Source organism: Fundulus heteroclitus, chromosome 16, assembly GCF_011125445.2.
Source record: "Fundulus heteroclitus isolate FHET01 chromosome 16, MU-UCD_Fhet_4.1, whole genome shotgun sequence".
Lineage (NCBI taxonomy): Eukaryota > Metazoa > Chordata > Actinopteri > Cyprinodontiformes > Fundulidae > Fundulus > Fundulus heteroclitus.
Window position 1 is genome coordinate 26,029,884 of NC_046376.1, and position 26,858 is coordinate 26,056,741.

The following is a 26,858-nucleotide window of genomic DNA, read 5'->3' on the forward strand; positions in this document are numbered from 1 at the left end:
AAGAGGGGGAGGAGGACAAGGGGGAGGCAACCGCTATCTTTTTTTTCTTCTTCTTCTTCTTCTTTTCTCTTTTTTTCCATTTATACCAACGGGCACAACTGGCCCAGGCGTGTTAACAGACCGGTCCAACTTGAATTGTATTTTTCTCCTTTGAATTAAGTAGCCTGCCTCTTTAAAACGCATTAAACCCTAAACAGTCGGCGATTTCTTGGTCTCTCACCACTACAGGCTTTACATAATCGGGTTTGGACGACTTGTGGTAGCCTTTGACATCGAAGAGGAGAAAATAAATATGTCGGCGAGTCAATAAACCCATCATGGATAGCCTACAGGTCGTCCTCATCCAAGGAATGGGATTTGTTCTGCTTAAAGCGACATGGTCGAAGGACGGAACCCAGAGGTGAGTTAGGGGCGAAAAAAAAAAACTGCTTCGAAAACAGCCATTTTTCCTTACAAAGGCGAGCTATTTAAGAAGGGCAGCCACAGAAATAAAGAAGGCTTAAAAGATAATATGCACTCGGACGCAGGAGAGGCAGGATGTGGCATCACCCTCCGCTCTGAGCGAGCGCGGCCAGTGTCGAGCTGTTAGGGACAACCGGTGGTCGCTTCATCCAGCCTCCCACCTTCCCGTAGCAGCTATTTTTCCCTCCATATGCTCACCAAATATTTTACATTTTTTCCCCGTTTTCAAGTGCCTGTCTCTGCCCCCGACTCCTCTCTTTGACTCCTCGAGTCTGGAAGTTAGAGAGATTAAAGGGTGACTCTACAAAAAAATAAATAAATAAACAAACAAGAAAAAAAAGAAGAAGAAGAAGAAGCGGAGGAGAGGAGGATTAAGGCACCCCAGGAGCCGCCTATATGAAGATGCTGATGTGCGACCGCGGCGTCCAGATGCTCGTGACGACGGTGGGCGCGTTCGCCGCCTTCAGCCTCATGACCATCGCCGTCGGTACGGACTACTGGCTGTACTCGCGCGGGGTCTGCCGCGTGAAGAGCAGCGGCGACAACGACACGAGCCGCAAGAATGAGGAGGTGATGACGCACTCCGGCCTCTGGCGAACCTGCTGTCTGGAAGGTACGTGATCAGTCTGACTGAGAGGCTGGCTGGCTGGCTGGCTGGCTGGCTGTGCGTCTCACGGTCGAAGCTGTCTCTTTGTGCGTGCGTGTGCATGGGCACGTCTTGCCCCGCGTGCTTTCATGTGCGGCTCTCTGCTCTAACACGCAAGCACGCATGCAGACACCTTCTGCCATACATTGCCATATACCAGAGGAGCGTCAGGGTCTTTTTTGCCTTCAGTGCGTGAGCTGAGCTTAGAATTTCCTTCTCCTGAGTTGGGGCTTGCATTCATCCAGACTGAGACAGGACTGTCATTTGCCAGAACATATAATGGGACCTTGATGTGCGTGCCCCCCCCCCTCCCCCCCCCCTTCTTTGATAGAAACTGGCCATAAAGTCATGGTATGGTTGGGAGCCAGACAGCTTTCTCTCCTGTCAGACGTTAGGCTGAATGGCATCGGTGTGCATGGAGCAAACAACTGTTGAAAACAGTATACAAGCCCCAAAAAGTTATAAATCATCACCTTTACTCTGTGCTGAGGACATACAATACAGGGCAAAGATCCGGATTGTAGTCTGGATTGAGGTTGTCAATCCGCCTGATAAAACCATTTTCAGAGATTTAATGCGTTGTCTTCCTCTAGCGGTACCTTGCAAAAGTATTAATACCCCTGGAGCCTTTTTTCACATTTTGTTCCATTACAACAACAGAGTTCAGTGGGTTTAATTGTGCGTAACGTGGTAGACCGACAAAAAGCAGCACGGAACTGTTACGTGGAAGAAAAATGGTGCATAATTTTATGTTTAAAAACAAAACATTAAAGCTATAGTTGGAAATCCTGTTACACTGGATGAAATGGTCTTCCATCCTGACAGCAGGCAATACATTATGTAGTCACAAAAAGCAGGCTAAAAAATGTGATGCAGGCCTGTAAGAACTCTGACCAATCCCTGCCATCCGGTCCAAGCGGCAGGGATTGGTCAGGGGATTGCTTCTGCTCTTAGCCGTTCATTGTAGCTCCACTGCTCTCACCGTATACTTTGAACATGGCTGAGACTCGCAAGAAGCGAAACGCGCACAAGTTTATGAGAAGAAGAGGAAGGCCTCAGTAGAAAGAAATAAGAGCAGAGTGGAAGTGGGAGATTTTTTTTTTCACACAATCCCCCTGAGGAGCGGAAGTGCGGGTAAGACGGTCTTGCGCAGTTATTCAAAAAGGGACTTGAGGAAAGCTCCCGGAAAAATCGCACACTCTACCTTTAAGGTGTGGCTTGCTTTGGTATTCACCCCCTTCTACTCTGATACTCCTAAATAACCCCCCATTTGAGTAGCAGATCTGATTTTAACTTTGGCATGAGTTAACATTGAGTCTGCAATCGCTCACATTTAAGCGTAGAGGTTTCGATTATTCTTACAGCGCATTTAGATTGTGCAGCTTTGCCCTTATGAGTCCATGTAGAGCCCACAGAACATCATGAAGCCCAACAACAACAACACAGTCTGCACGTTTTATTGAAAAGCCAGTAAGGACTAACTGAAACTCGGAAAACATAATCAGTTTGTCATATTCTCGTAAATAAATTGATATATGTTGAAAGACTGTTATAGAGCTTGAAAATGGAAGAGCAATATGATCAGCATGAATGATAATTTCCAATCAGAACTACTTCACTCTCGCTGACTGACAGACGATCTGTGCCTTTGAAATTGTCCTCATATCACTGACAATATCTGCCCAAGGCATCTGAGGAGTAAAGTCAGATTTTCATTTGTTTAAAAAAAAAGCAAAGCAACTGTACAGAAAAGACAGTAAAACAAGGACTGGACCACATGAAATCTTAGACTTCCTCTTGTGCCGTGTAGCTCAACGGTAGAAGTCAGCATGTGAAAAACAGAGGTCCTGATTATCATGAAGATGAAGAAGCACAGCACACAGCTCAGTGATGAGGTTGCAGAAAAGTTTAAAGCAGGGTTACGTTATGAAACAATATCCCAACCTTTGACCCACAGACCTCTGTTCAATCTGCTATCTGATAATGGGAAGAGTATGGCACGACTGCAAACCTAGCGAGACATGGCCGACCACTTAAACGGTCAGGGTGGGAGAGGAGAGTATTAAGCAGAAGAATGGCCAAGAGGCCTGTGGTAGCTGGAGGGGCTGCAGAGAACCATAGCTCAGGTAGGAAAATCTTCACTCCAACTTGTTTTTGTCCCTACAGGGAAATTAGCTTTGCAGCCCGATTAAAACACAATACACATTTATAGCCTCACCAATAAAAACACTAAAACACAGTAAAATACCTGAAAATGCTATACTTTTAAAACTGTCATTGAACATTAAGCTTCAATGTGGCCTTTTAAAAACAAGTGGGTTTTATTGTATAACTAAAGGATAGCTTTAGGGAGTTTTTCATCCTGTTAGTCCCCGCTTATGGAAATCTGAATCTCCTGCCTGAGGGTAGGAGCTCAAATGTCTCTGTTCAGTGGTTGCTCTTGACAGGGGACAATGTCACGAGTCTTAGATTTGATTTCGTCTGCAAAATGTACCAGACAAATGGGACAGTTTGATGCCAGCGACCTTACTGGCAATTCCCTGTCTCCTGATGAAAAACAGCTAAACCACGTAATAAAAACAACAGCGAGGACTGTTTCCAAGCTTGGACATGCTCTGCTATTTCCCTGTTAACGGATAAAACTGAGGGATATGACCTCTTCCGAAAAATCAATACCCATCATTGATTTTTGTGAGATTCTATTGATAGGACCATTGTTAGTCATGCTCTCTATAAACCTGGCCTTTATAGGAGAGCGGCTAGAAGACAGCCATTGTTGAAGGAAAACAAATGGAAATATCAACTAAGGTTTTTCCACAAACCATGAACGGGACAGATGTCATGTGGAAAAAAAATACCTCTTTTCCTATTATGCCATATGCAGGTGTGGTGGGACACTAAAACATATTTTCTCACAGGGGGAGCTGGCAGCATCATGCTTTGGGGGATGCTTTCTATCAGCAGGAACAGGGAGGCTGCTTAGAGTTGAAATGTGCCTGAGCCTGGGTAGTAAGATCACCCTCCTGCAAGATGGCTCTAAACAGGTTTAGATCTAAGCATATTTATGTGTTAGAATGGCCCCAGTCAGTCCAGACCTAAATCCAGTTGATTTAGAACAGCCCAAAGTAGTCATTTCTACCTTTGCAATGTTGGCAGGGACATACATCTAAAGACTTGTAGTTGCAGCAAAAGGTGCTTTTACAAAGAAAATTCACTCAGAATGGATGAATACCATAGTACACAACACCTTTTAGATTTGTAAAAATTATTTTAAGACCTTTAACTTCCACTTCCCAATTATGTTCTACTTTATGTTAGCATATCCCTTAAAATCTCAATAAAATAAACCATAGTTGGCGGTTTGAAGCTGAAAAAAAGGTGAAGGTGCAGGAAGGAAACTCGGACATTGCTCTCCTCAGCGACACTGTGCTGCTCATACTAAATCAAAAGAAAATCTCAGTCCAAGGAACATAAATATGAAGAAATGAGGGACAGTTTAAAACTTGTGGTCTTTTCTCTTTCATTGTTGTGTGCGTGTGTGTGTTTGTGTGTTGTATTTTGACACTGCCAAAGTAGTATCGGTGCCATAAAGGGCTCCATCCATCAAAATGAATAATTAGTGGACGTGTTGAGATTAGCAATTTGGGGAAAAAGCAACTTCTTTAAGTTAATAGCTACTTGGTATTTGCAGCTCTTTTGTGTGCTAACCAAGTATTTTCTAAGTCCTTAACTGAAGCCAAACACAATATATTTCTACAATATTAGTGGTAATCAGTTGTAGGTGTAGGCTGTACTTCTGTTTCAAAGACAACACAGAAAAAATAAAATGGAGAAGATTAAAAGAGCAAAGACAGGCATCCAGTGTGTCTAAAAGTTTTACTCTACGTTTTTCTAGTAGACATCTGACGAAATCCTGGTCTTTGTCCTTGTTTTGCATCATTTTTTAATGAAAGGAGGAATCTGTGAGAACTCAACATTTAACATTTACATTTTAACATAGTGTTTGGTAAAACAGGGAAAGGGTACCCAATTAGTCCTCCCATTTGTCATTTTAAAGTAAACAAGTGAAAGTTTATGTATCCAAAGAAAAGAGGTAGAATTATTTAATATATATATAAATATATGTATATGTATATTTGCAGGTACCAAGCTTTAAGGGGACTCGCTCATTTCCATTCACACTGACACACACCCATACGCTGATGTTTAATTTCAAATGCACATACTTATATCTGCATGAATAAAGAAAATTTCGGTAATCCCCAAGCCACCAAATAAGCATAGCTAAGACAGAACAGAGCCGAAAGTTAATTCAATGTCAGCACAATGTCATGCACACATATACATACGCCGACAAGGGAGAAACACTGACAGACATGCAGATGTACATTTGCTCACTTCAACAAGACTAGCTGCACCACAACAATGGTTATATTCTGTTACGTATTTAGGCCTTCTGTCCATCTATATGCCACATGCCCCTTCCTTTCAAATTATAGATGTACAAATGCTAAAGACCTTATGAGTTAAGAGAAACTAAATGTCTGAACATTATTGAGAGAGAATGACAGAGTTGGGTAAACCGTACAGGTACATGACTTAAGCTACGTTCACACTGCAGGTCTTGATGCACAATTCCGATTTTTTGCTGAAATCTGATTTTTTTTAGGTGGTTGTTCATAATACTCTGAAATGCGACCGCCATCAGACTTCTGCCTGAATGGTCCAAGACCGCAAAAAGCGACCCGCATGCGCAGATAACAGAGGGACTTGTTGTGGAAATAATGGTGAATGTAATTGTTTCTAGAAGTGTTCAATAAAGTTTTGTTTAAAAAAAAAACTCAAAAAGAAATAACAAAACATGGATACAAACAAGGCATCTCTCCTTGTTATTTTTCGAAAGCTGTTGAGCAATGGGAGCCGACAATATTAAGTCCACAACATAGCAAGACTAAGTAAGGTAAGAAGAAAGCAGCATAGCTATCAACAATGGTCTTCTATGGAGCGCTAACTGCTACTGCTGTGTGTGGATGTATAGTGAGAGACAGGAGAGTCATGTGAAAGACGGATAAACTGTGAAATGACCGTTTAAATCTGATTCGTATCTGAATTAGTACCTCATATGGAAATGGAACAAATCAGATTTTTGGGGGGTTGAAAAGATCGGAACTGGGTCGTTCACAATGCCGTGAAAAAGACAGATATGGGTCGCATATGGGCAAAAAGATCGGATTTGGGTTGCAGTAAAGTTAGACAGACTTTATTGTCAATTATCTGCACATTCACAACGTGCATTAGAGCAAAATTTCATTACAAGGCTCCGTGTAAAAACAGAAGACAAAAGAGAAACAATATAAATAAGTTATTTTTCATTTGTCAGGAAGGTAGTGATAAACATTAAAGTTATGTGTAAAATGATATGAATAGTGCAAGTATATGTAGCAGTAAGATGTATTAAAATAACAAATGGACCATATGATGGTGTAGGTAGTACATACCAGAAAGAGAAACTTATAAAAATATTGAGACATATGTCAGGAGTGTAGCCGAAAACCTCCACATGGAATATGAGCGTCTTTCATGGTTAGGGAGAAAAAGAACTGGATTGATGCTCTGTGCCCTTCTAGCGGGACATTTTACAGCTTTTCATGATTCCTTCTGCTGACAAGTTTTATAGAGATGCTGATTTCATTTTCCTGCTGGACCTGGCACCTGTCCACACTACCAAAGGTAACAGAAGCTGGTCCAACAGCCATGGTGTTAACCCTGCTTGACTGGCTGGCAAACTGGCCAGACCTGAACCCCATAGAGGATCTATGGAGTATTTATAGTATACGTTTTATATAGTCTTTAAATTTTCTAAGACACTAAATATTAGGTTTTCGTTGTCTGTAAGCCATTGAAAATTTTCCAAATTACAAGGCATGAAGGCTTGAAATATTTCACTCCCTGTGTAGTGACTCTATATGAGTTTAAAATGAGTGACAGAAATGTTCCTATAGTATTCAATTTTTCTTATATATTTACCAGTAATATGAGGTTTATTTTTAAACTAATGATAATTATCTATTTTTGTCATTGTAACTGTTTACCCTCCAATTAAATTTGTCTCCTGCATTTAACCCATCCCTTAGAGACCCAGAGAGGCAGTCTGTGGCATTCAAACCAGGGACGTCGCAGCCTTCCCAGGATGCAAGCACCTTGCTTTAACCACCAGGCCACCACTCCTCCTTCCCCACTACCACAAATTATGCAGATGACATTCTCACATGTAGAGATTTTGCATAGCAGTCTCTCTTTAACAGCATCAGAAAAAAGACTTAGCGGTCTTTTTAAACCCACCAATAACTCATAGGTTATCGCTTTCACTCGCAGAAAGGATTTATTTGCGTTTGTTGTGTTTAATGATTGTAATTGTGCACATTTCTTTTGCCAGGTAACAGCATGTGGTCATTGTGGAATTTCCTGCAGCAGTAAATGCTTGTCTCTGCAGGTGCGCTGAGGTGTTATGAAAAATGAAGGCAAGGAAAACAGCGTTCGGAGGGTGAGGGGGAGGGGACATGAATGAAGAGAAACTGGAATGTTCATGAATGAAAAAGGGAAGGGGGCGTGGAGGAGGGAATGTGGGTTAAAAGTGATGGATGAGATGTGCATGCCCTCGGTTTTAAGTGAATCTCTGGGGAACGCCGGGGCACACTGTTGCCTAAAATTCTCCTGTGATACAGATTAAGCAGAGCTCTAAAAGCAAAGACATGGATCCAATGGATGACATCATCAGTGAAAAGAAAGAGAACAGAAGCAAAACAGGCAATTAAAGACATGGAGTGTTTCAGTGTCACCTGACAGCAAGGGGCGCTGGCAGGAAGATGGAAGAGGTGTAAGGATGGTTTAGTGAGAGATAGATAATAGCTCTTTAAGTTTCACGTGGCGCTGCAGGGATTGTCTAGCGGATATTTATCCTTTGGTAGGTGGTAGAGGGAGATGGTGAATGCAGCTGAATAGTTAACGTAAAGTTAACGCAGTCACATGAGGAATATGATCCACTTAGCCTGAGCAACAGTGAAATAAAAAAGGTTTAAGTAGTGACAAGGCTCATAATAATGGCTGAAAACAAGGTGAAAAAGAAAACAGGAATACCATTTAGTAACAATAATAAAAAAAAAACATTTTCTCATTGTCTAACCTTAAAATAGAGTACACACTTTCTGTTTTAGGTTAGTTAAGCTTACCATGACATATTTGTATTAGCAAAGCGCCAGAATACTAAGAGAGAGAAATGTTTTTTGTTCTTTCTTCAAACTCAGAAGTTTACATACACTATGACAGTAAAAAAGTGTGAAAGCCCAGATGATGATGTCATGGGTTTGTAAGCTGATATGTTCATTAACTACATCTGAGTTGAAAGGGAATAGCAAATAGAAATAATTTTGATGATGCTCTCAAGAATCAAGAATTTTTTTTGAGACAGACACTGGCTCAGGATGCACACAAACGAGATAGATAGATAGATAGATAGATAGATAGATAGATAGATAGATAGATAGATAGATAGATAGATAGATAGATAGATAGATAGATAGATAGATAGATAGATAGATAGATAGATAGATAGATAGATAGATAGATAGATAGATAGATAGATAGATACAGACAGACAGACAGACAGACAGACAGGTAGAGATGAACTGAATTATAATGAATTGAACTAGATCTACTACAATTCAATTTTATTTATATAGTACCGATTTATAACACATGTAAGCTCGAGGCACTTTACAAAGTCAAATTTCATTGCATCATACAGACAGACTGGTCAAAAAGCTTCCTATCTAAGGAAACCCAGTAGATTACATCAAGTCTTGACAAGCAGCATTCATTCCTCATGAAAGAGCGTAGAGCCACAGAGGACAGTCGTCTGCATTGTTGATGGCTTTGCAGCAATCCCTCATACTGAGCATGCATGAAGCGACAGTGGAGAGGAAAACTCCCCTTTAACAGGAAGGAAAACCTCCATCAGAACCAGGCTGTATAGCCATCTGCCTGGGGATTAGAGAAGACAGGGCAGAGACACAAAAAGCACAGAAGCACATTTCATTTATTTGACTCAAGGTCCACATGGCCCTATGTAATAGATAATAGAACATAGATCATTTTAAAAAAACACATTGATCAGGAATCTTTTCTAAGTCAGAAGGTAATGGCAGGTGATCTGAGAGTTATCCAAGGGGAACACCAAAATGAAGTTGTTCAATAGCACCAGGTCAGTGTTACTTTTGTCATGACATCATCTTGATTTTTATTTTCATTGTCTCACACTCAACTGAGTGTGTTGCAATGAAATTTAAAATGTTTTGAGCGCCTTCAAAGGGTCAATTATTTTCCACATTAATCAGAATTAGGTCACTTTGTGTTTCAGGCACCCTGCATTGCTGATCTCAGTAAATCTTCATCAATGCAGACAGAGCATTTGCACAGTGTTGCATGAGATTAAGTAGTGTTATAATCAGGTCATTGCAGTCATTTTATTGTAATTGCAGAGGCACTTATAAGTATAGTGCACAGATAAGTATATATGAGAGCTGCTGTAGTGCAATATTCAATCGTGCAATGGTAGAAATGTGGAATAACAGCCAAGTTAATAGTAAAACAGTATAGCTGTTTGAGGGCTCTGACACACCGTTTCAATCTTTTTCATTTTCTAAAATATATGATACTATAAAGGAAAATACCAATTGAAACTGCAAATACATTAAACCACAACAGAGCAAATATTTTTTTTAAAAAGTAATTAATCTGAAAACTATTATTTAATGCTACACTTTGAGCAATAATCATGCAGCACTGTGAAGGTCAAACTGAAAAAAAGCACACCAGTGCAGATGGACTACATCTACTCATAGCCTCTGGTTATTTTTTGTCTTTGTGGCGCCATGGTTTGGTTTAATAGAATTTTAATTCTCGATTAGCATTTTAGTCAGTGTACCTCATGACAGTGCCCCCGGCTGCTGGATGAAACGGCAGACAGCTTCTGAACTATGGGAGAGAAGACTCCATAAAGAATGGGGGCAGCAACCAGAAGTCATTCCCACAGCTTGGAAATGTGACATTTAACAACGGCATGTGTAAAATGCTCGTCTGTCCATGTATTTCTTTTTAGGAACAAGCATTTCTTAAATTGATAAAAGCTCAGAAGGGATGAAGCAGGGGGGACTGGAATGGTATGAGTGGATGTTTTCTGAATGTTAGGAGAAGAGCTAATGAGAAGAAGTGAGACACGAAAAAGAGGGATGTTTTTGAGAACGCGGAAGAGGGAGGACCCGCTGTTTGAGTTGGAAAAGGAGGATAGGAGAGAGAAAAGGAAGAGGTGCGTAGCTGAGCAGAACCTTACTCGTTCTCTTTCATCAGGCATCACCGTGGAAACTAGCCCCTTCCTCTCTCCCCTGTCCTTCCCTCTCCCCCATTCTCCTTCGCCCGCAAAGAGGTAATCAGGGAGAGCGAGAGAGGTAGAGAAGCAGAGAGAAAGTGGCACAGTCACCCAGCTTGAGCTGTCAGAGGCACTCTGAGGAAACAAGCAGTCCAATTTGCTCTGCTTTTCGACTTTCTTTCCTGTCACTTGCTCACTCCCTTCTCCTCTCTTCTTTAGTTTGTAAAACCATTTCAGTTTTGAGTGCATGTGGCCGAACGCTCGCAGCTTTGGTAAAACAAAGCAACTGATTGAGGGCAGCTTGAGTGGGCAAGGTTGTCCTCACAGAAAGCACAACAATCGCCATCTCACAATTAGCGCTTTTTCCGCTTACACAGATTAGGGTTGCAGACTTTCACGTGAATAAGAAGCTGCATAGATTTATCTTTGTCTATGACTTTTTTTTATCCTAAATTGCTTTGAAGAAACAAAGAGTAAACCAAAATATCTATACTCATTAAACTTTTTTTACATTTTGTCATGTTACAGTCAGAAATGTCAAGGGAATTATTAATAATAATGTCAAGGAAATACAAAATAATATTTAATAATTAGGATGTGTAATGAAAAGTATAACATTGTTTTTAACATTTTAACAAATCTAAATCTAAAAAAAAATGTGGCATGCATCCCCACAGCATGATGCTGCCACCACCATGTTCGAGTGGGTTTGGTGTGGTAAAGGTGACATGCAGTGTTTGTTTTCTGAAACATTACCTTTCACGTAAGCCATAGAGTTAAGTTTTGGCCGCATCTGAACGGGGAACATTCCAGATGTTAGCTTTTCCATAAAGGCAAATCTGTAGAGTGTGACTGCTGGCCTGCTAAAGGTTCTTCCACCTGAGCTGTGGACCTCAGCAGCTTCTCCAGAGCTACTATGGTCCTCTTGGCTACTTCACTGATTCATGCACTTTTTGTCTCGCCCGACAGTTTAAGTGAGCATGTCTTGGTAGGTTTGCAGTTTCAGGGGATGGGTTAAACAATTTTCCATAAGATGCCCACAGCTTTTTCAAATAAGCAGTTCAATTCATTTCAGTCTAGATTTCATTGAACAGATTTTCAAACTCTGTTCAACATAGATGTAGACAAGGAGTCTGCTTTCACTGTATTACTGACCAATTCACTGGCCTGCTCAATCTGACTTTACGCGCAATTGCTCCATTGATTTTGTGCCATCTTTAATCCTCCGTTTAATTTAGTAAAGAAATCTGAAAAAAAGTCAGCTGCAAGCCTCATCCACCTTGATGCTGCTGCAGTTAATAGCTGTTGACCTCATCACTTTAGTTAACCCAAGTAACAGAGATGTCAGATCAGATCATTTTGGAATGTGTTTTCCTGCCCACACAATGTTAAAATCACCTTAGCTGGCACAGCATATGTGATCCCAGTCGCCATGATAACTTTTAACATAAAATATGAAACCTGGAGGCAATGAGGGAATGCCTTTCAACTCTTTTAGATATTTCAGGGGGTTGGGGGGCTGTATGGTTACGCTGTACAGTGAGGTAATTCAAATGGCGACTTGTGCTGTTTTAGTTAGTGGCCAGTCTCACAGTTTGACTATTCTGCAGAAACACAGCTTGTTTGCGAGAGCTAGATAGATCAAGGACGAATATCTGGCACCTCTTGGCTAGTTGGTCATGAGGGCGTCTGTGCTAACAGTGCTGTTTTTGTTTGTCTCCTATTTAACCTTGTTTTAAGGCATTATTTTATATTTATTTTGAGTGTTACATCACAAAAAGACTTCGAGTCATAGCTGGTAAAAATACTTGCCCTCTACAAAAATGTTTAAAAGTTCTCAAAGCTGTAAAATATCATGAATCTGTCAGTATATTTTATGTCAAGAGCGGTTTCCCCTTTTCTATTTGTAAATTTAAAAAAATGGCAGTCACTGTATTGTGCTTGTTTTTGAGACTGCCTGTTAGAACCAGAACTAGACTCTACTGGAGAAACGCCCTAGATGAATAGCTCAGAGATGAGGGTGACGTATTAGGGAAAGGCCGCTTAGCTGTGTGTTTAGCACAGATGCACAGATTTGTCTTTGTTACCAGAATTTGTGGTTCTAGGCCAGTGTAGAACTGTTCAGTGTAGTTACTTGGACCAATTTAATTCATTTACCCCTACAGTTTTACTTTATCAATAATTAAAAAAATTAAGGTGTTACACTTTTAGATCACAGTTTTCATCTGCTAGATCAGGGGTCTGCAACCTGTAGTTCCAGATCCACCAGTGACTCTTTAGTTCTGTGGCTCACTTAACATATTCAATTATGAAATATTGTCCTGTTTTATCATTATTATTTATTTATTTATTGTTCTGTGTTCATATGAAAAAATACTGGTCCCACCTTGGCCCCCTGGTAAATTTGATCCAGAACTGCCTCTGGTTACCAGTATGGATGATGTGTTTTTCTCCTGGTCCAAACTTGCTTTGCTTACAAGGAAATGTTTCTAGTTAAGTGAGTTTCTGGTCAGTTGGGTTAAATCTGCTCTCTTTGTTTTTTCCCACACACATATCCACTTGTCGCTGGTATTGTCTGAAATCCCGGGGAATGTTTACCAAATTGCTAAAAAAATCAGTATTACGTGAATCATCCATCCATTGTTTACACCCGCTTATCCATCGCTGGTGCGTATCTCCAGCAGTCATCGGACGAGAGGCGGGTTACACCCTGGACAGGTTGCCCGTCCATCACAGGGGAACATAGACACACACAGGACACACGACCATACATGCACACACTCACACCTGAGGACAATTTGGGGGACACCAGAGACCTTACAGTCGTTCTTTTTGGACTGTGGGAGGAAACTGGAGTTAAGATTGGAACCACCATGCAGAAACATTGCTCCCAACTGGACTACTGTGCATCGCGGAATCACTCAGTATCTTTATGTATTTAGATAAATGTCATTTGTTTTTGCATGTCTACTGCTGAGCATGCCTGATTTTAAAGTTGAGATAACCCTGACGGACGGTCTGATTGATGTTTGAAAGTTTAGTGAAGAAATGTCTGCCCATTTTGTATTTTGGGACATTTACAGCACTGCTTGGAGGCCATTATCAGCTAGATTAATGGACTTTATCCCGTAATCATAGTCGACACCAATGGTGTCAAAATCCAGTCATCAGAGAAAGGTGTCCTGTATATTTTAGATGCATTTCTGCCCAACACAGCACGTTGAAATTGCTGAGTTGCCCTCTAAGCCAGTCATTGTATTTCCCAGGAAGCATCAAAAACATGAAGACTGTCATCAGATACTGGCTTACTCTGATGACCAATGTTATCCAGCTCAGGCATAGACAAATCTCCTTGCTTGGGGTCTTTGCTGAATGTACCACTACTACCTGCATATTTTTCGGATTTTATGTGGCCCCAATCCTGATGTGCGACTGTGGTTCTGTGGGTAGAGTGATTGTCCTGCAGTCGGAAAGCTGTTGGTTTGATTTCATCTGCCAGATGTCAATTTCCCAAGTAATCCAAGCTGCTTACCAACTGGCATCACACTGTACAGATATGTTCATGTTTGTGGGTGTGACTGGATGTCTGCAGTTCTTGTGTAAAATGTTCTGAGTGGTCAGTATGACTAGAAAAAGTGCTGTTTTGTTGTCAAGTTACCATATCTGCTAGTAGGTTAAACTTTCAGCCCCTGAATAAATGAGAGCTTCACCCCATTAGGCATATTTGACAATAGACCAGGGGGTAAATTTGTTGGATCAGTAAATCCCACTATTGCTGAACCTTCTTGCTAACTGAATGTTGGGAAATTGCCAGATAATTGCCTGTTATCAGTTCTTAACGGTTTCTATCAGAGAACCAGTTTGTTTCTCCATAACCAAGGTAAACGGCAAGTCAAGTTAAACGTTTCTTCCTGGAAACGTTAGGCCCCCCAGTTGATTTATTGTGAATATTAATGGAGGATTGCTGTTCGGGGAGACAATTTAGTGCTTTTTAGTGCTTTTTTATTTCAGTATCCCTGCAAACACACGGCATCCTATCTCTAGCTCAATTTATTCTCATATGTGCTTATGAACTTTTCACAATCAAGCCCAGTGTGTTCTCTGGTCTGCAAACGGAAACTAAACACAACTTCTAAAGCAGGTTTTATCAAAATTGCTTGATGAGATAGAGAGGTCAAAAAGATCGACAGTGAGACCAGCGGCCACTTACCTATTCAATTCTGTGACTGGGGTTATCAAAATTAGCAGCGGGAAAATGAGACAGACTTCATTTTATTCCAGTGCTAATCTGACTTTATATTGATCAGGGAGTGTTTTTACAGTTGTTATTATGTCTTAAATTAGACACGGAAACCCAAAACTAATTCTATTGTTTTAAACGATGTGCCCACGAGGTTTTGGATGGGGCTTAAGCCCGCCTCCAGATGCTGAGCAATGGAGTTCTTTCCTCTGCCCCAGCTCAGAGTTGAAGTGAAGAAAAAGCAAGTGTATCAACGCTAGAACCAGAATTTGTGACCGTGGAAATAGAAAGAACTGGGTCACTTGGGTTAGAGAAGCCACAATGTTTTGAAGAGCCTTAATTGTGTTCAGTTTTTGCTTGGAACCGTCTAGCACATCTTGAAGAGCAAGAGTATTATGGAGGGAATATCTGTCAATGGGGTTTAACAACTTGACAGACTTCAATGGCATTAGAGAAACTGGTAGAACAGTATGTACCTAAAGGATCCAGAAGCACAGGAAATGAGACTGAAATAGAGAAAATGATTAGTGCAATGTCAGAGCAAGCAATGACATGGAAGACAAAGCGATAATGTAGTGCCCTCGTCTGTCCTGAAAAGGGCAAATGTGGGCTTTTATTTTAACGATTGTATGCATCCTTCAAGAGAAAAACTGATAGGTTGCCCCTCAGAGAAAAGGTGGACAATGATTTTAAAATGTAATCTCCCTTGCCAGGGCACAAGGGAGATTACATTTTCAACAGGGCGCAAGCTTGCGTGCAGCAAAAGTGACGCAATTGCGCACAAGTTTGATTCAAAATGGCTGGATTCAAAGGAGCCCTCACCGAACAAGTTCAACTGTACTGACATCAAATGGTCCTGAAGTTTCAAACAGAAAAAAATTGTTAAATGCGGTGTTGTTACTGTTTATTCTGTGACTTAAGACAGTATACTTAAAGTACTGGCATACTTTCAGTGGTGAGTTTTGGCCAAGTTTGTGGGTAAAAACAAGGATTTAGATTTCTGTTTTCATCACTTGCCGTGTAAATCAAGTCTAAAGCAACAACCCACAGTATATAAAACAAATCAGCCTTTATTTAGTAAAGCAAAGAGAGTTTTTTTTAAATCTTTTATTTAAAATAAAAAGAACCCTATGGCCTTTACAGATTTCCCATCTTCACGTCTTTCTGTATGCAACGGATGAACATACCATCTTCATATATGTCTCTAGCCCTTTGTTTATTTCTGTTCAGCTACAATAAACACACACCTAATATTCTTCAGAATTATTTGCGACATTGCGTATACCCGTTTTTGGAAGTGTAACGTCAACTGTCTTGTATGTTTTTACTGCATTTCCACCGGTTATGTTGAGTACTGCCCCCCTGTGTTTATGGAGAATAATGCGCCTACGTCTGTGTCAAGTATAAACCTGTGCAGCGCTTCTATGGGCTCGTGCCCAGTCTGCACAGACCGGCACGAAAACCCAACGCGCCAGTATAATGGAGGCCCTGTGCACACGATAACGATCTATGAAAACGAGACGTTTTGTGTTCGTTTCAGGAGAGACTCAAACGTTTACATGGACAGATGACGAAGTTTACCTGTCGCTTCAGTTGATTTTTAATCATAAAACCACCACTGTGGTTTTCAAACTGGCCAGCATTTGTTATGCTATGCACGTGTGCACTGATTTCCTCTGATTGCAGTCATTCTGCCCATGTGCGAGGACCGTTACCATTTTTCCTGTTGACAACTGAGACCGTTATCGTTTTGAATCGTTCTTCTCTGAAACGCACTGAAACGAGAAAATGTGCGGCCCAGTGGTGTACAAGACCAGTAGAGCTGCAACAGAATTTTTCCTTTATAACCAAAATAAAAAACATTGTGTGCACAGGGTGTTACTTTAACCAGCCACTTCAGTGTCTCACATTTCTTTGTAAATGACCAAATTATTTCATTGCGAGGCTTCGTTTTGATCTTGCTAAATTTCCTAGAAAAGCCACAAATGTTCAATGAGAGATGTTGAAATCTTTCCCAAGACACTTTTATCCAGTTTTACCTGCCTGTCTGTATATGCATACATGTCTGTTTTAGTGGCTGAAAGATAATTGACTGGTTATGACACTTGACATAAATCTATGTGACAACAGTTGACTCACTTGCTGATAAAGCATTCAGAGGTAGCTGAACAAAAGCCAACAAATAAGTGACTCACATGTACCTACACAGACCGGTGTTTCTCGACAGGGGAGTTGCATTGGCAATGTATTTGACAGACAGTTATCCTGTTTGTGTTTATCGTTTTCTTTCTGTCATTTATTTGCAATTTTGTTATTGTATTAATTTTCCCCAAATGTATGTGGAATAATATGCCTGGTGTAAAACAAGAGAAAATTTCACCTAGCCAAAGCTGGACAAACATTTTTTTTTTTTTTTTATAAATTAAAAATCAAAAGGTAATGCAGGATGCTTACTTGATAAAATGTTATGACCCTGGAGAGGAATAAAAGTATTTTTTTCTTTTTCTGTCATTCCCTTTTCTGATTTGGCTTTTAATTAGCAAAAATGTAGTATTGCTTTTATAAATACATATTCTGGCAAAGTCGAATAACCTCACATCAACAATGAAAGCATTCTCATAACTTAGAATTAGTTGTTTATAAATACATAGGTCTCGGCGCATGCACGGGGAGGCTCCATGTTACGTCGCCATTTCTAAATCCAGTAGCTGAAAGGGGCCAAACTGTCAGCCATACGTGTTTTACCTATCTGTCTCCTATATGAAGACGTGCTGTAGATCATTCTATTTGCCGTTTTCGGTTGAAATGGAGGACCATCCATACTCTTTGCCCAGCAGGAGGGAAGAGAAAGTAACCAAAAAAAGAGAAATAACTAATAACCGGGAGAAAACGAGAGTACATATCGGCATAGCTGTTAGTACCAGGTGGAGCCAATTCATGAGGGAGAGCTGAATCAAGACTGAGGTTGCAGGCTTTCTGCTGGACAGATAAGTTAATTCAATATAACAGTGAACTTTATTTTTGCCGTTATGTTATAAACAGGGCAGTCACGATTCAGCAAATCTGTCCATCCAGCAGAGACTACTAGTTTGTACGTCTCCCTCTACATATAGTATGTGTGTAGGCGGAGGGATACCCGTTCTCTGTCTGTAGTGCAGCAACAAGATCGGGTCTCTGCTCGTGTTTATAGTTACTTTGATAGAGCCCAAATAAGCGACTGCACGTTGAGAAACGAGCCCCCCCCCCCCCCCCACACACACACACACACACACACACAAAAAGACCCAACTCAGAAATCACAAGCGACTTTTGAAAAAACAAGCAGACATAGCAACAGTGCCAAAAAACATTTAAATAAATGACCATAGCTATTAGCAGTAGCTAATAAATGGAGGACATGTTTACATCGCTACATCTATGATAGTCTGCAGCTGCTTTAGTAGTTATTACGCGCTTAACGGACAGGTGGTTTGTAATTCATTTAGCGCACCACTAGATGATGCACCAGTGTTAAAATCTTACACTCTGGGGCTTTAATATTATTCAAGTAAAAAGGAAAAAAAATACACTGGAGAACTCCTAAAAGTACCTTTTTTCAAAAGTTACACATGTTTAGTTGTGAGTAATTTTATGACAAAAAGCCTTAAATATGAATTGGTGACACGTGCAGAAACCTGACTAAAGGGGTTGAGTCATATCTAAATTGTAGGGTACTGTGCAGAACTGTGTCAGATGTCCTTTCATAAGCTCACAAATGGGGCTTCCCCAAGGGTCTGAACTGGGGCCAATTTTATTTTTTTTATATATACCATTTGATTTTCCTTAGGCCTTCATAGATGTTTATGCACATTTAGACAAAGACGATACAGTTTATTTTACTAAAGCAGTGGTGTCCAAAGTGTGGCCCTCATTCAGAGGGCCATTTGTGCGGCCTTCGGCTGCAGTTTTAGAGCCAAACAAATCTGGCCTGCAAGTACAGGTGTTGGATGAACACTTCTTTATTTATTAGAGAGACATTTTCAGACATAAAATATTCTTCACATAAAAACAATGTTAGGTACAGCAATTTTTGTCATTAACCAGGATTCTGCATTCATCTTAATTTCATAGATTAGAGAGCACCAACATCCAGCAACTCTTAAGTACCCATCCCAATCGATCAATGCAGCAACTTATCGATTTTAGCCCTCATGGCAAAAAGTTTCACCAGTGAAGAATTTAAACTAGTTAAATAAATTAAATTTCACATACACTTTTCTTTAGGAGCAAGATGTATCTAAAACAAATAGATATAGTCTGAGGAATTTGCAGCATATCGGGTTCTGTGCAACATTAGATGCAGCTACAGTGAGCTACAGTGATGCAGCTACACCTTTGCGCTGCCCCTTTTTAAATAAATCCATGTGAAGAAAATCTGACCATCAGAATCTGGCTAATACAGCTGTACACTCCACAGAAAGTCTCCTTGGTAAAGAACAGCCTTTACACCTCTTGATTTAGAATACTAATCAAACAAATATGAACAAATAATATTGCTAAAATATTTCATTTTTATTTTTGTGATTTCTGTAAACAGGATATGTAAATTAAGAAATAAGGACCTAAGTTAACTGATCGGTAGTAAAGAAAGATTTCCAATAAATAAGTTGAAACATCTTCAATAACATACATTTGGTCCAATTAACCCAAGCAGAAACAAACTAGAAATAAAACTACAGACAAAGAATTAAAATTATTACCCACTAGATGATACTGTGCTGAGTCTAATTTCCATACTTTCCATACGTGAGATGCAGAAAAAGCTGTGATTTTGTTTTTAAAGCATTTGGTTTAATGAATGGACCAAAGGTCAGCTGCCTTGAATAAAATATGATCAAGATCATTTGCTGCTTTTCACACATGTAATTCAATATTACATTTTTGGTTTGCCTGCTGCTGTTGAAGACGGCTTTTGGAGTTTCACTGAAAACGTTCAACTCTGGATCATTTCTGTATATTTTTTTTCTTTGGTATTGTTTATTTTGTTTTGTTTCTCCTTGAATGACCCCAAGTACTTAATACGTTTTGAGCTTATATGGTTGTTTAGTATTTGCCCATTTATTTTGATAACATAAAGAACATATTTAAGTTGTGCTTTAATGTCCATCTTCTTTTATTTTTTCAATAAGTACAGCAGGACAGTATTAAAACACAGAAATTGGTTCCAGGTTGGACTCCTTTTGATTTCTGAACTGCCTCAGCTCTTTATGATAATAATTCAACAGAGTGTTTGGGAACCTTCTTCAGAGATTTCTGTCCATATTGACATGGCAAAATCAAGTGTTTCCTGCAAATTTGTCTGCCTGAACATCCACCATGCCACTCTGTTATTCCACCACATCCCAATGGTGCCCCATTGCACTGAGATCCAGTGACCTTTTGACAAGGATTTTATATTCAACAAACACGTTGATTCAGTAGTCAAATCGAGCTTTTACCACCTTCACTGTTTAGCTAAGGTTAAGCCTTTTTATAAAGTGGGCTATACATGCTTTTATCAGGTCTTTGGTTGTCTGGTTGGCTGTTGTAAAAGGCTATATAAACGACAAAATTAAAATGAATTGACTGTAGAAATGATGTTGAGATGATTTGAGCTTTGTGGCATGTTGAATTATCCTGCTGCTAGAAGCAATCAGAAGATGGGACACTGTGGCCGTAAAGGGATGCACGTGGTCAGCAATAAAACTCAGTTTGGCTGTCGCATTTAAACAATGCTCGGTTTCTACATAGAGGCCTAAAGTGCTGACACAGAGCAGAATGGAGACGCGCTTATAAGTTGTTTCACTCCGAATTCTGACTCTACCGTCGTTGGTTATATGAGTGGTCATTTGAGCTACTGTTGTCTTTCTATCGTCTTTAACCATTCTGCCTGTTCCTCATTACCCTTTGACCTCTGACATAAACTGAGCAGTTTTATCCACACAGTTTCCCCTCCCCTCCCACTTTGATATTCTGTTTGAAGTACAGCAGTTGGTTTTCGACACGTCCAGATGCCTAAATGCATCGTGTTGCTGCCATTTAGTAGCTGATTTACTGCTTTAGTTTATCTTCAGTTGAACAGATGTACCCTATAAGGTGGTTCAGCTAGTGTATGTGTGTGTGTTTGTTTCATCCATATTCCTGGGAGAGTGTTCAGTGCATCAAAAATGTTTGATGCAAATCTGATATATTTCAAAAGGCAGGAGGTATTAATACGTTTACCCGACACCTGACGGGTCTGATTGATGATGCTTTGCGCGTGAATAAATCCAGTCTAGACATCTGAGGGAACAGTTTGGTTCTCCAACCTCCAACCTTGCTTTTACCGTATCCAATACATACAAAAAGTATTTATGTTCACCTTCATACCAAAAAAAATAAAAATTACTGAAATACTGTGGGTTTCCAACAAGGTAATCTGTGTTGCAAATCATGTGTATCCACTTGAATCCAATTATACTTTGAAAATTAGAGAAAACAAAGAGCTACTACTGGTGCTCTGGGAACATTAGGCAAAGGCGTTTTCCCCCAAACTGGTTAAACCAAGAGGTTATATGAAATTGAGTTTGTCATTTAGCGTTGCAATGTGTAAAGGATCAGTTCATTTAACAGCTTCCGAAATCATTTCTCGCCTCAAGTTTAGTAAACCACACTCCGCTGACTCCACCATGTCATTATTTATTAACCAACAACCCAAAACCCCAGATTTGCTCTCTAAATAGGCCTGCTGAGGTCAGTCTGGCCGTTCTTTCACTTTTAAAATAGACATTTTCTTTCCAGAGCAGTAGCATTCACTGGATATTTATTTACCTTAAGTACCACTCTTTTGGAAACCCAACAGAGATTGTCACAGCAAAAGGAAAAGTCATAGTAGAAATCATCCAATCAGGAACAGACCACTGGACATTGTAAAATCTTTCTATTTATTATTTTCTTCCAGATTTAATTTTACTTTCACAAATTCAATTTTTCTGAATTCCAAACTTTCAGCAATACAACATCTTTGTTTTTACTGAAGGAGTTTGACAATTATCTGCTAGAAGCAGATAATCAGTAGTAAAATATCCAAACTCTGTTCAATATGAATACAGGATGTTTAATTTGTTGTTTTATTTATATTTAGCCACTGTGATGTGTGACCCCTTCACCTTCTGTATGCCAATCTGCATGCTGATCTAACTGAATCTACAGTCTCAGGTCTAATATCTGAGACCATTGTGTTTTGGCTACGCTTTACCTAAAACATCTAGTTTTATCACTTTCCCAGCTTCCACATAATATACTCCCCTAATGAAGATGTGTTAAACTACTTACAATAAATGTTTATTTTCTTACACTAGCATAATCTCACTTTTTTAAAATCCAGTTTTTAATTTAACATTAACTTCACCAAATGACTTAATAGTTTGTATAAAGAAGGAGAGCATGTCTTAATTCAGACTTAAAGTGTTTAGGAACTTTGAGTTCCTTCTTTGGGTTATAAACATAACACATATGTTAAAATGGCCTCCAAAGCCCCCCTTCCTGCTGCAGCAAAGAGTGGTGTGTTAGGGTTCACCTTATCGCCATGACCACCACTAAACTTGACCTGCATGCCTCGGGGTTTACTGTTAACCGGACCTGGAATCGCATGCATTGGTACGAAGAGATTAAGATAACGTTTTTTGCCAACATAAGTGTGTCTGGCATGGAGTTGGGTTCCTACACGGTTTTGAAAAGTCTTGACAAGTTTGGAATTTAATTTCACCGTTTTCCACGCCTGGATAACAGAAACTATGTTTGAAAAAAGGTTTGATTTTCCAGACTTTTTTTCCCCCTTGTCTCTTATTTTCTAATGGGCAGCAAATCAAATAAAGTTGAAGTTTTTACTTTGATTTTCTTTTAAATTACATACTTTATTTTTGATTTCCTACATTACACCTTGCATTTCATCTGTCAGAATTTTGGTTTTTAACTTAATGACTGAATGTCCCGTGTTTTTTATTTTAAAAAGGAGCCATTTTACTACCTTTTTAGACTTTAGAAAACTTCAAATTCAGGCCGAACTGGACTTTTGGTCTTTAAACTGAGTACAGTTAAAGCTCCAAACAACACACTAATACGTACACATTTTGTAGTTTTTACAAATGAAATAAAGCTACCAACGTTTTCAAAGCAAAAAGGTGTGGTTCAAACAAGTTCAATTCAATGAAGGATAATCCAGTTACTGTTAGGTAAATGCAAGAGGTACAGATTTTGAAGCAGAGCTAATCTAAATTGTCCAGGTGATGTAAAAGCCGTCACGTGGCGCAACACCACACTCCAAAAAGCCACTTTTAGCACTGTGTTGTTTAGGGATTTGTGAAACCCATAAATGAGACTTCTGTTTATGCAGTTAAAGATATTCTTTTGTAGAGGAATGTTCAAACTTCTGCAGAACTTTGCAGGAAAAAATCTAGAAAAGCAACTTGCTTTTTCACTCACAATTAAAGCTATAGTTGGCAATCCTGTTCAGAAACACTTTTTGTCATACTGGGTGAAATGGTCCTTTCATCCTGACAGTAGTAAATACATGTAGTCAGTATGTAGTCAGAAAAAGGAGGTTAAAAAGATTACATCTCTGTGAGAGCTGCAGGCCTGTAAAAAATCTGACCAATCCTGTCATTCGGTCCGAATGAAAAGAACCGGAAATCATCTTATCTATTGGTTGGACGCGCTCAGGTAACACCAATGTCCTCTTTCCTCGTTTGTTTCCTCTTGCTGTCTGTGCATGTGCACTTCTAGTGTTTATGTATCTGGTTAGCTTCGGTGTTAGCCGTTCACTATAGCTCAGCTGCTCTCGCCGTATACTTTGAACATGACTAAGAGGTGCAAGAAGCAAACCGGATGTTGTGATTAAAATTTGATTGGAATTAATGAAAGGCTTAAGAAATCCATTTAATGTCTGAATATGTGTAAGGAAGCTTAATCTATTGTCATGAAGGGGGGGTTATGCTGCTATATATATTTAGACATTGCCATGCAGTTTTGTGCGAATACTCAGTATGTGGGAATATGAGTGATGAGTTAACATTTAATTAATAGTCATACAATTTGGTGTTTGAAACATTTGTGCAATATTTGCAGCATGATTTGCATATGTGGATATTTTTCAGTACACTGCATAATGGTGTCACATCTAAATGTATTAAGTTTGCTGTCAAACGCTGGTTTGGGTTTATAAAGGACTTAACTTATGTAAGAATGGCTTTACAGACGCTGTTAAAGGGAAAATGTGGAGTGGATTAGCTGAAAAAAATCTATAGGGTTATAAGGATTCATAACTCTGCAGTTAATTTGTGAAAAACTATTTCACTTTCAAGCAGATGCACATTAACTCGAGGTGTTACAGCTTTATTTGGCAGTTTTCATTCTGGATGCTCTAAATGACCTGGACAAAAACTCAAATATTTATAAAATCTGTACATAAATAAAACTAGTTTTGGAAAATCACTAACATAAACCAGATTTCTAAAATTGGTAAACTAAATAAATAAATAAATAAAGGTCCTATATGCTGAGTACCTTTCCTCAGACAAAGCATGCATGTCTTTATTTCTTTCAAAATGTTACCCCTACTTCATGTTGTCAAATTAACTCTTATGCAATATAACCAGACTATTATATATTAGTATTAACTGGGTCTTTCAATAGAATAATGAGCCAAAATATATGATCAAAGTGACACAAAATAAACTTATTAGACACAGTTTTTCCACAACCAGTCACGATTGGACCAAACTTTCAGAAATGTTGTCTTGGATACGGTTCTGATTTAAGTAAGCACATTGCATTGAGTTTGGGGATTTATTTTTAGATTTTTTTCTTTCATAGCTGAAGTATTTCTGACTGTTCCTGTGCAAGAGAAAACATTTGATAGGAGTTTGTTAGCTAGCTAGCTAGCTAGCTAACTAGCTACCACTAACTTGTTAACGTAGAAAACTTCACTTCACAACTTCACCGTGGCGAAGTTGTCAACAGTTGGGAAAACCTTGCAGCACACAGCCGGGGGGAGACGGCGGCCATTGTCTGCTTCTCAATGTTATTGTGAGCATCACTGGGAGAGCATGAACAGGAAACCAATGTTCTTTAGCTGACGGCGCCGATCCTGTGTTGGTATTAATGTTCGTCGGCTCAAGGCATATTAAACATACAGAAGGGCGTCTGGTTTGAGAATTTTAGGGTCTCATCTTTGCTTTTTGTGGAGGATCTGATCCTGTTGGCGTCTTCAAACCATAACCTTCAGCTAGCATCGAAGGGCTTCGCAGCCAGCGTGTATTCATGAGAGTCAGCTCCTACGTGTGAGGCCATGGTTCTCATCTGGAAAGAGGTGGGTTCCTCCCAGTGGGTCAGGGCTCAGTCTCTGCTTCAAGCAGAGTAGCTCAAGTATGTTGGGCTCAGCGGTTACCATAGACCACAGACCCCTGAAGCCATGTTAAAAGTTAACTTGAAGCATCAGTACAGTTAGACTCTCAAAAGCTGCATAAAAGCAATGTCCCCTTTGTTAAGTAGATAATTCTTTATAGGTTCAGCAGCAAATTATTCTCTGCTGGTTGGACCTAAATCATCACAGTTATTGACAGTTCAACAGCCTTTGCAAACCGAAAATCTTCCCTTCATACTGGATCACCACCATACAGAACAGGGAGCAAAGAAGGGGGGGGGGGGGGGGGGCTGGAAATCAGCTTTAAGTATATGTAGCCATGGCAACCTCTTCATTTGGAGTGTAAGTATACGGCAAGACCTTTAGTCTCTACATATGAATATCGTTTTAAACGTTCCTCTGAGATCCCGAGTCGCTGCACTTCTTTCGACGGCGGGCGAAGGGAAAACGTCGGTGAAAAGATGAAAGAGCTGTGAATCATGAGCAGTAGCCTGCCATCGCGTACGGTTGCATTCAGACGCCGGCATGAATGGCGTATCTTATTAACTGTAGCTAAACAGACCTTGATTCCTGTAAAAGTTATTACTCTTTAAATCGACTTTGAAAAGAGTCGGAGGTTACTTTCTATCCTCAAGTGCGTGCGCTGGATGAATCAATTTGTGAATAATTTTCTGAGTGTGGGTACTGGGAAGAGCCTCTTCAAGTGCAAAAAAGCCATTAGGTTTAGTCATTCGTTTGTTCATTGGCAACCTCTATTCCCTCTTTTCTCTCTGATTCCCCTGTGCCATCTTACCATCAAACCTCTCTCAGCCATCTCTCTCTCTCTCTCTCTCTCTCTCTCTCTCTCTCTCTCTCTCTCTTGGCTTCATCCTTCCTCTATGCTCGCTCTCTTTCATTGCCCCCGTGGTGTTGACCATGTGTGAATGGGGCTGAATGATGGGTGGGAGGATGCACGCCAGGGGTAGTTACACATCTGCATGGCACATCCAAACACACTTCCACAGGCAATCACACACACACACACACACACACACACACACACACACCAGGGACGCTGGTGGATGCGTGCGAAGGGTAGGGGATGAGGATGAGTCACTCTGCGCGACACATGGCACGCTCGCAGGAGACTGCATCCGACTCGATATGACACAAACAAACACACGCGCGCGCAGAAATGTAGATGCGGAAGGCTTTTACTCACATGCGTGATTGATGATTGCCATGCATCATTTTAATGAGCTTTGGTTTGCGTTTCTGCTCCCGCTGTCGGTTAAGTGACCGTGTGTTTTTTTGTCCTTAATGTGGTAACTTTGTGTTTCTGGGAGCGAACGTGCGTGTGCCAGCAGGCCTGGTCTGATAAGGCTTTTCATTAGTGTTTCCTGTAAACAGCCTGATTGCTGCAGCTCTGTCTTGTCATCTGCAGTTTCTCGGCCTCCATTGTCCTCTGCTGTTTTTTATTTTTCTAGTTCTGATTAGAGATGTGAATCTTGACTGATCTCATTCAATTATGATTAGGATTTCTTTTAGCTCATGTTTTAAATCATCTTTAGATGTATCTTAAAACATACCACATCCTTAGTGAGCCATACAGTAAAACTGCATAATTACAGTCAAAATAAACTTTTTTTTTTTTAATTTTTTTTGCCATTATTGTTTGAACCCTCCT

General features: G+C 40.0%; 1 protein-coding gene across 1 annotated transcript in view; it reads left to right on the forward strand.

Annotated features, from left to right (window-relative positions):
- Positions 1-26,858, forward strand: part of cacng3b (calcium channel, voltage-dependent, gamma subunit 3b) — a 36,708-nt gene continuing 9,850 nt past the window's right edge. Inside the window, exon 1 of the mRNA XM_012873078.3 lies at positions 1-1,075. Within this exon, the coding sequence (XP_012728532.1) occupies positions 859-1,075 (217 nt within the window). The 5' untranslated portion in view covers positions 1-858. The remainder of the gene's footprint in view (positions 1,076-26,858) is intronic.